This window comes from Octodon degus, unplaced genomic scaffold (genome assembly GCF_000260255.1).
Source record: "Octodon degus isolate 3935 unplaced genomic scaffold, OctDeg1.0 scaffold00188, whole genome shotgun sequence".
Classification (NCBI taxonomy): Eukaryota; Metazoa; Chordata; class Mammalia; order Rodentia; family Octodontidae; genus Octodon; species Octodon degus.
In genome coordinates, this window is record NW_004524764.1 from 4,995,998 (window position 1) to 5,006,814 (window position 10,817).

At 36.2% G+C, this 10,817-nt stretch overlaps 1 protein-coding gene across 1 annotated transcript in view; it reads right to left on the reverse strand.

Moving 5' to 3' along the window:
- Positions 1-10,817, reverse strand: part of Hmcn1 (hemicentin 1) — a 474,287-nt gene that overhangs the window by 255,769 nt on the left and 207,701 nt on the right. Inside the window, exons 7-10 of the mRNA XM_023704108.1 lie at positions 6,701-6,821; positions 5,439-5,702; positions 4,400-4,544; positions 1,253-1,374 (exon numbers count right to left, since the gene is read on the reverse strand). Coding sequence (XP_023559876.1) covers positions 1,253-1,374; positions 4,400-4,544; positions 5,439-5,702; positions 6,701-6,821 — 652 coding nt within the window. The remainder of the gene's footprint in view (positions 1-1,252; positions 1,375-4,399; positions 4,545-5,438; positions 5,703-6,700; positions 6,822-10,817) is intronic.

Here is a 10,817-nt window from a genome sequence, read left to right on the forward strand (position 1 = left end):
AGTTCTGAAGCCAAAGTTAAATTCCTCCTCTACAGCTTACTCTGCCAAATGCTTTAAAACAATCTCCCACAGCAATCCATTATAAATAATACAGCAATAAAAACTGATGATAATTGCTAGTTGAAAATCTATTTGTTTGTTTTAGTTAACATACAAACTCATGTCAGATGCTCGAGACCATGTTTACCCTAATGTATTTAAAGCTATGAACAAAAGCAGATAAGTATCAGAAGCCTAGAATAAAGACTGGAAGCAAACGTGCCAAACACCACAGTGGTTATCTCTGAGCAATAGAAACGTTTGCAAATTTTCTATTGTATTTATCTTTGTATACCAAACTTTTTCTAAGTGCTATTTTTAAATTACTTTTCAAAATAAACATAAATTTTTATCATTCTGCCATGTTTTTAGAACCTTCAATGTAAACAGGAAGTTAATCTAATAGAAACAGTATGTGACAAAATTAGGAAGTTTTGACTGCAGCCTGGCTAGGGTTGACACAAAAGATAAAGGACACTGTTAAATTTGAATTTCTGGTAAACATCAAATACTATTTTATTATGGCATAAGAAGCATGTGAGACACACTTACATGAAATTCAGTTTTACCTGGGCATCCTATTTTTCTATTTTCTGAGTCTGGCAATCACAGGCTGTCAGGTCCTACTCCTGCACAGCTGTGTGAATTCACGTAAATCAATATACTCTGAGTGTATGTATATATGTGTTCATTGGGTGAGAGATTTTGTGCTATATAAAAAATCAGTACAGAAAAATTAATACAACTATGCAGTTGTATTAAATTGATGGAGCCCACTATGAAGCAGCTCTGAGCAGGACTGAACATTAACAACTGGCTTTGCACGTTTACTTGTGAGCTTTCCCAAGGCCCAGGGCAAGGGCCTCATAGTAAGTGAACCTCTGGGAGCCACCTGTCCCACGCAGGCCTGCAGTGCTGACTGAAGCCATGAGGCCTCCAACCGGTAATTCTCACAACTTCTCCCTGTGGTAGAACTACTATTCTTATTATATTCTTCTTACAGTTAGGAAAACTAAGATATTGAGTCCCTAATGGCACAAGGAAGGTCAAACAGCTGGTATGTGGTGAAGACAGGATTTCAGTGCACAATACAGTGAGGTAGAGACATTATTTTAAAAAATCATGAACACCACTGTACAAAACTGGTGAGCAAAAATCCCATGTAAAGCTCCAGCTGTGTGCTGGCAACCGACAAGAACTCAGGGATAAGTACCTGATACATCAAAAAACGTCTGGGCCCGTCCAGTCCCTACACTGCTGACAGCAATGCATTCGTAGGTGCCTTCATCAGACAAAGTGACTTTTTCAATATCCCAGTTTATAGTGGAGGACTCCCTGGGAGTGAGACATAGAAAACATATTTATTATAAGAACAAGACTCAGTTGAAAGCAATGATCTATTTCTTTTTGAAGGAGTCATTCAAAAGAGCAGTGTAAAGCAAAATAAATTGATAAAACTGCAGAATTACTTTTATCTTAAAAATTACACACTTTAGCTATTTTTAACAAAAAGTCAAAACTTTCTACTCAGAGCAAAAGATACAATGATGACAATAATTATGAAGCCAGCAAATTTCTTTGAAGAATAACTGTCTGGCTATATTAAAATATAAAAGAGCTAAAAATAATTATTAATCTTTTCCCTACCTTTTCCAGTTTTTGACTATGTTCATTAAAGACTGTAACCAACATGCTGAACCAGTTTATTAGAAACATGCAGATAGAAAATGAAATTTTCAATTCCAAGAAAAATTTTTCTCGATTTTCTTATGTATAAATTATATATGGTGATATATGCCATACCTGATTCAAACAAATTTTAAAAGTATCAATTTTAAGTGAAATTCTATCATTTAGACTAAAAGAATCCATCTTCTGTATTATGCATTTATTCCATTACTAATATTCATTCAATTAACAATATTTATTCCTTGTCTTTTAGCGCTGTCCAAATTACTTCTTAATTTCCAGAAATATGGTAGTAAATAGATACTTAATTCTTGTTTGAAATAGTCTAATAATCTGAAGTATAGGAATTATACTATTTTAAAATGCACTTGACATGTCATAAATATTTTCATGTCTTTACTTTATCATTATAGCTGTTCAATTTTTAAAATTCTAGCTATAATAAAGGTGAAAACCTATTACATATTGAGGACTAAACTGATAGCAGTATAAAAGGTCATACCACCAGTGATATCTTCAAATTTCTCCCCCATAGACACATTACACCTATCCCACATCAAATAACCAGGAAGAACTTACAGAGCTTAACTTATTTGTATTATTCACCTAGGATTTGTGAAACAACATTAAGTCGTAGGTTCCTACCATCAGGAAAGTGAAAAACCAATCAAGATTATTGTCCTATGTATTATAATAACTGAATCTATTCACATTTGTTAAAGTTTTAATTTCTACATGCACTATATATACATGGTTCTCAGCATCACATTGAGAAGAAGATGGAATATCTTTAATTATTCTATATTGGTCATTTAAGCTGTATTACGAATGCTTAAATGCAAGAAGCTAGGTACAAGTTTGAAAATGTGATTTCCTAGGAGATACACTAAATTCTAGGAAAACAGGAACTTAGAACATCTACTCTTTGGTGTTCTCTGCAGGGTCTGCTCCAGAGCCAAGCATATGCCATATTAGAATTCATCAAAAATTTGGATTCATGAAAATCTTAGAACACAAAGTGACAATCCTTCTGGTCCTGACTCTTTCATTTTAAAATTAGGAAACTTGAATGACAAGTAATTTGCTCAAAAATCACATGACCACCTTGCTTATTGCTTAAAGAATGCTTTTTGCATTACACTTGGCTTAGTTTCTCCTTGTTTGTGAAATACTACATGAAAATAATTCTCTTTTTCATGTAGAATTTTCACTTTAAGCAAGCACTAGCTAGCCACATATTTTCCACGTTCCTAAGGGATGAACTTTAGGGAAGGAAAAAGAACATGTCCAGTAGAAATGAGTCTTGTTGCTAAGGCAAAGTGATCCTTATTATATCCCCTAGTGACCAAAGTGACTGACATAAACAAAGACAAAGTCACATGTTTCACATTACAAGGAAAGCTAGAGCAGAGACATACGAGTGACTCAGAATAAGACCATCATTCTGTCACCACTTATGTCTAATTCTGTCTCTAGCCTCTCACATCCTAGATATACACATTCAAGACCTCACGCCTCAGCAAACATGTCATATCTGAGCACCAGCCACAGAGCTGGAGAAATGAGGAAAAGAATTCTTGTGGCTTACCTCCCAGGAATTGTGTGGCATTAATGAATTAATGTTTATAAGGAATCTCAAGTGTCTTTGAAGAATGTTATTATTGAAACAGAAAACAGAAGTATTTTATTTCATCAGCCAGCTATGTAGCTTCATCATTTGGTATCTTGGTCACTTATGTTGTTGCTCATAAAATACGAAGCTAAGTAAATCATCGAGACACACTAAGGAGCAAGAACCCACTCAATTCAATTTTTAAAGAATGGAAAATATTCTAGTCATGTTAAGTACTTTTGCCATAGATTTTTGCTTAAAATGACTCTTCAGAAAAAGATGGTATAAACTAAGACTGTCAGATACTTAATAAATTATGCTAATATTGAACTAATAGTCTAAAAGTTTGGTACAGTAATACCCAGTATTTTTTTCTCAAAATGTAGCTTGTTTCATGATATGTCAAAAAGTAGCACTTCCAGGCTGGAGAGATGGCTTGGCAGTCTAAGCACCTGGCTGGCAAGCACAATCACCAGATTCAATCCCCAGTACCACACGCCTTTCTGGCCCCCAAGACCCCACATGCACCATGCCAGCCACCAAAACTTGGTGGGATGGTGCACACCTGTAATCCCAGCATTGGGAAGGCTGAGACAGGCGGATCACTACAAATCTGAACTGCACAGCAAGATCAAATAAATAAATAAATAAATAAATAAATAAATAAATAAAAGCTTTAAAAAAAGAAAAACCACATTATAACATAATGAAGTAATGAAAATTTTTCAGTGAAGAAGTCACTAAAATAAGTATTGGTATTTATATGCTTAATGCAATAAATTATTACTGATAGAAACATTTACACACTTCAGGAGGCCATCCAGATAACTCAGATGTAGGGACCAGAGTTTGATCCTGGGCATGCCATGCTGGCCCGGCCTCTGGGGCGTAATGAGACAGAGACTGAGATTGGGTGTGGTGAAGCATGCCTGTAATCCCAGATCTTGGGAGGCTGAAAACAGGAGGATCAGTACGAGTCTGATCTGTGTAATGAGATCCTGTACACCCTGCACTAAATACAGTTTAAAAGAAAGAAAGAAAAAAGAAACATTTACACACTTGAAATACTGGTCTACTCCAAGTGTAACTCCATTCCTGACAAAGCTCAAGGTGAAGGGTAAAAGACTCTCAACAGAGCAGGGAATTTGGCCAGGCTGCAGGTAGTATCCTGGGGTTTTCTTTGGCATTGTAACCCTTGGAGCATCTAGAAGAAGAAGAAGAAAAAAAAAAACAGGCCAAAAAATCATAATGATTTTAGGTTCTTCTTCTATATGTGTTTACAAGTTTCATATTTAAATTATTCCTGTAAATCTTGTGCATTCCCATTAGCAAAAGTCACTAAAAATTACTTTAACTGTCTTTGTTTTTTTAAGCTGATTCATTACTTCATAATACAGTTTCAAAAACAATCCCACCACATTGATGTAGGTCCATAGTTCATGCTGTAGATCTAGTGTCTTGGTCAGTTCAGTTAACCTTGAGAAGTTGCTCAATTATGAGTAAATGGAAATACTTCCAGATAATCTCTAATCTGTGATACCATCTCCATACTACAGAAGAGTAAGATACTTTAATAATTAACTAATCCAATCAAAGTACAATGATCATCAGTTGCTCATGGTGCGGTACTGCTCATGAAGCTAAAAGTGTCAGACAACTGTATTTAGACATTAAGCCAATTTCAATAGCTTAATCAAGACTTTTTAAGGGACAGAGTAGAAGAATTTCCTAGTACATGCTCTTAGAATTAATTAAACTAATCAAAATACCCAAATATACAATCAGGAAGACAACATGTTAAAATGGTTGTTACACAGACATGTCATTTAATGATTTTAAAAAACTGAGCTATTACATATACGCAAATGCTAATCAATTTAGTAACAAAGTAGTAACTTGAAAACCTTATATTTTGTTTTATGCTCTTTTTTTTATGTGGAACTGGGGATTAAACTCGGGCCCTTGCGCTTGCTACGCAAGTGCTTATTCTACTGAACTATCTCCCCAGCCCCATTACTTTTTGTTTCATAGTCCATTCTGTACCGCCAGGCCTCCTTAAGCTATCCATATGCCCAGGTTGTAGAAAATGATGCCTCACCTGGGACAATACTAGAAAAGGAAACACTTGACACTCTCTGGAAGAGATAATCATCCTTGTCATAGCCTGTCACTTTGAGAAAGAAAGCCTCATCTGGAGGAATAAAATCAGAAATGTTCCATATGCCGTAAGGTTTTCGATCTGGGTAATATTTAACAGGAATAGTCTTCAGGGAATTTCCTGAGATACTTAGAAGCTCAAGTCGATCTACCCTAGCTGGACTGGAAATCCCAGAAGTATTCAACAGCACGTATGTTGGTATTCCTACAAAAGAAAGGCTTTATTATCATTTATAAGTAGCATGCAATTGAAGTCATACAGGAAATAAATATTTGCATTATAATGACATATAAGTACCATAAGGATGAGTATTACAAATTTTTCTACTAAGAGTCTAGCACGTATAGAATGTCTTCTATTCAGAAAGCTTACATGTAATTACAGGCATTTACAAAGTTCTCATAATTACTTTTATAGTATTTTAACTGTTTATGCATAAAAAATTATAATTATGAATATTATCTTACAGGGTTGATTAGATGAGTACTTTTAAATATTCATTATTTTATATCTTATGGAAACTGCAAGAATAAAAAGAACAAAGAACAGAAACAAATTGTAAAGATTACAATTGAGTTGGTTTTTTTTGGCGGAACCGGGGACTGAACTCAGGCCCTTGTGCTTGCCAGGGAAGCGCTTATTCCACTGAGCCATCTCCCCGGCCCCACAATTGAGTTTTATGACTGAGCTTTCTTTTTAGCTTTCACATTATGAATCCTAAGAAAAATGGGAGCAAGGATAACTTTTAACAACATCAATAGTTTCATCTTTGACTATATAATGGTACATGGTGTCTTTAATTTTTTTGGCTATATACATGAACTTCATTGGACAGTAGGACAATTTGTAGAGATTTAGTAAGGAAAAAATTAGTATTTCTCTATAATTAGTAAGTAGAAGGAATCATTGGCATGCTGGCTAAAATGATTATCTCTAGGTCCTGTCTTCCATGGTTCTCATTCAGGACACTGGTGTGAGCCACAAGAACCTTACATTTTACAAAGGCCCCCGAGATCCGATACCACTGGCCTTGGGACTACACTTTGAAACACAAATGCTAGGCCAAAAAAGCAATCATGTTTAAACTAATGGTGCTCTGCTTCTCAACTCACTGAGTCCTGCAAGATTGTAACTCACAGACCGAGAACTAGTTTTTGCTTCAGTAGCTACTGAGCTAGTTTAGGTAGCATGCACATACAAACCTTGCACAGGTCTGTTGACTGTTTTCTTGAAGTCCAGAGTGGGCTTTCGGGAAAAACCAGCTCGGAAATCAATAGTACTGAGACCAGTGATGCGAACAGAGTGCCTCCCACTGCTAGAGGTCTGAAAATATTAAAGGACAAACCCAGTAAGTATTTGATACAGGACGCTGGTCACAGTGAATACTACTGTAGTACTGCAAAGTGTTTATGCTCACAAGGTAAATGATCAGCAAATATCGATGAAACGAACAAGTGTTTAAAATTTTTTAACACAAATACCATTCAGGTGCAACTCTGGAAAATATTTCTTTTGTCTTTGCCCCTGGAACATTGCCAGGTAAGCCCAAGAACTGACCGTTTTCCACATTTCAGCCAAATGCCATCCTCAGCTGAACAGCATTCTAGCGAAGGTGCTGAGTGCTGAAATGCAAATGTTACTAGACCATGGCCATCACTCTTAACGTGACCATGACTGTTGGGGGATACAGAAGAAGAAGTGGGAATGTTTATACAGTGCAGTAAGTGGAGTGAAAGACACAAAATAAGTATAGTCTAGGCTGTTCAGCTGAACCTTCTTCATAAGGAGACAATGACAGCACTAAATAAACATGAACTAAGCACTAAAGCGACTCATAAGTACATAAGATTTAAGGCCAGAGGAATAAACAACAATACATTTCCTCTGTGCCCAGACTCTTTCAGTGCATTTGTGTATTTAATTCACATTACTTTCTAACAAAGATAACATAATTTTCTCACTGCATAGATAAAGGAATCAAAATACTAAGTTGCTAAATAGCTTGCCCAATATCACAAAGCTAACTGAAAGGGTAAGATTTTAATGTAAAGATCAGGCTCACATGCTTCACAGAAGGGCTACACATCCTACAAAGGTAAATTAACATTACTTTCAGTCTCATTTACTATAAAAGAAATATCTGACATCACCTGTGTCAGTACCTACACCTACACTAATTGTGTGAGTTGCTAAAAATGCAGACACTTGAACTCTAGTCCAGATTTATTTAATTAGAGCCTGTAGTAACTGGAGTATAGGAATATACATTTAAAAATCAACCTAAGTTTTAGAAACAAAAGCTTAGCTTTATTGTATAGCATTGATCACTAAGATTCTGTCCAAAGTAAAAAATAAAACTGCACAGTACTAGCATTTAAGTTCCATAGGCGGTAAGAATAAACGAAAAGTATCCAAAGGGTAACATGAAGGCTCCAAGTATGGATACCAATCTTGATACTGAGAAGACATAAAATGATTAAAAATGCATTAGAAATACATATACAGAATCTGGCTGCCCTTCCTTACCCTGAAGACTGCCAGGGAGACTTGGTAGGCCAGCCCTGTCCTTCCTCAGCTTTCCTGCTGGAGAACCTCTGAATCCAGCCACTCCTCCTCTACCTGAAGACAGCTGGGAAGACTCGGTAGCCATAGTCCCAACCCCCCAGGAATCTGCCTAAGTTCCCCTGAGCCCAGCTGCCTGTCCTTGACCTGAAGCCAACTGGGGAGACATCATTATCACAGCAAGTTGCAGGACCCTTGGGGAGCACTACCCTCTAGCAATCCACCACGGAGAGAGCCTTGCACATCCTCAGCCTGCACTCTTCATCCCTGGATGCTTCTTGAACTGCGGCTTGCCCCAGTTCATCTCCTTAATGAGATGGAAGCCACATCGAACACCACACAGCAGGAGCTTTCGTGAGGCTAACCTGCCCTCCCACTCTCATGAAAGCCTTGTTGACCCATACCCCACCCCACTATCATCACTACAATGTCAGAGAGAAAAAAAAAGGCAATCTCAGTCCTCTAGCCCATGTAAAGCAAGTCCAGAAGACAAGGTCAGAGAAGAACTTGGAAGTCACACAAGCCTGAAATGAGATGATACCAACTGAAATAAACAAACAATTCCATCAGCCTATGGAGGAAATCACATTAGAAATGATCTGTTTCATAAAAAAGGAAATAATAACACTCAAGAAAGAATGGCTTCATGCATCTAAGATAGACAAAAATAAAAAAAAAATATAAAGAAATAGGAAAATGATGGAAACATTGAATGAACAACACAGGAAAGAACTAGAATGCATGAAACAGATTCAAACAGATATCCAGGACATTAAGTATTTCATGAAAGCTTGCAAAACTACTTGAATGAAACAGAATATAGAATTTCTGACCTTGAAAATATCATTGCAGCTAGTGAACATGAAAAGAAACATCTCTTAAAAATAATGAGAAAATTTACTCTCACAGAATAGAAGACACAAAAGAAATGGACAGATTTCTAGAAAGGTACAAATTACCAAAACTGAGTCAAGAAGACACACAACTCTCAATAGCCCAATAACAGCCAATGAAATACGAAATGAAATAAAAAACCTACTAACAAAGAAAAGTCCAGGTCCAGATGGATTCACAGATGAATTCTACAAGAAATTTACAGAAGATATAATCCCTATACTCCTCAAACTCCTCAATGAAATTGAAAAGGAAACTCCAAAATTATTCCTGGAGGCAAATATTATACTGATACCAACACCAGGGAAAGATGCAACTAAAAAAGAGAACTACAGGCCAATCTCATGAGCATAGATGCAAATATCCTCAATAAAATCCTAGCAAGTATAATACTGCAAATCATCAAGATCATACAACATGACCACGTAGGATTCATCCCAGGCATGCAAGGATGGTTCAATACAAGCAAATCTATAAATGTAATACTTGATATCAACGATCATCTTAATCAATGCAGAAAAGGCTTTTGACAAAGTCCAACACTCATTCATGTTCAAAGTCCTACAGAAAATTGGAATATATGGCTTCTACTTCAATCTGATAAAAGCCATCTCTGAGAACCCAACAGCTAATATAATTCTAAATGGGGAAAAACTAAAATCTTTTACTCTCAGATCTTATACAGGACAAGGATGTCCTCTATCACCACTCCTATTCAATATAGTTCTGGAATCATTAGCTAGAGTGATTAGACAAGAGAAAGAAATAAAAGGAATAAGAATAGGTAAAGAAGAAGTTAAACTATCATTATTTGCAGATGACATGATACTTTACTTGGAAGACCCAAAAAACTCCACCAAGAAGCCACTACAATTGATAGGCAAATTCAGTAGCATAGCAGGATACAAAGTGGATACCCAAAAGTCAATAGCATTCCTCCACTCAGAAAACAAATAAAATGAGAGGGAAATTAGAGAAACAATATCTTTTACAATAGCACCATGGAAAATGAAATACCTTGGAATTAATCTAACTAAACAAGTCAAAGATCTTTTCAAGGAAAATTACAGTACTCTGAAAAAAGAGATCATAGAGGATTTCAGAAAAAGGAAAGATATTCACTGCTCCTGGGTAGGAAGAACCAACATTGTGAAGATGGCCATACTCCCAAAACTGCTGTACAGATTGAATGCAATCCCTATCAAACTACCACAAACATACCTTACAGACCTAGAGAAATCATTCCTAAAATTTATTTGGAACCAGAAAAGACATAGAATAGCAAAGGCAATCCTGGGCAACAATCACAAGGCAGAAGGCATTACAATTCCTGAGTTGAAATTATACTACAAGGCTACTGTGATAAAATCAGCATGGTATTGGCAACGAAATAGACCTAAGGATTAATGGAATAGATTAGAAGATGCAGAAGCCTCTATGAATATACCCAGCAACTTTGTCTTCCACAAAGGGGCCAAACATGATTATTGGAAGAAAGATAGCCTCTTTAACAAATGGTACTGGCAAAACTGGCTCTCCAAATGCTGAAAACTAAAACTTGACCAAGGTCTATCACCATGCACAAAGCTCAAGATAAAATAGATTAAAGATCTAAACATTAAAACAGAAACACTAAATCTCCTGGAGAAGAAAGTAGGAAGAACTCTTAAAGACAGGGGTAGGCAAAGAGTTCATGAACAGAAATCAAATTGCACAGGTAATACTTGAAAGAATTAACAACTGGGACTTACTGAGAGGTTTTTGCACATCAAAAGAAATTACCAACAAAGTGAAAAGACAACCCACAAACATCAAAAAAATCTTAACTAATAAGCACTCAGACAAAGGTCTGCTCTCTAGAAT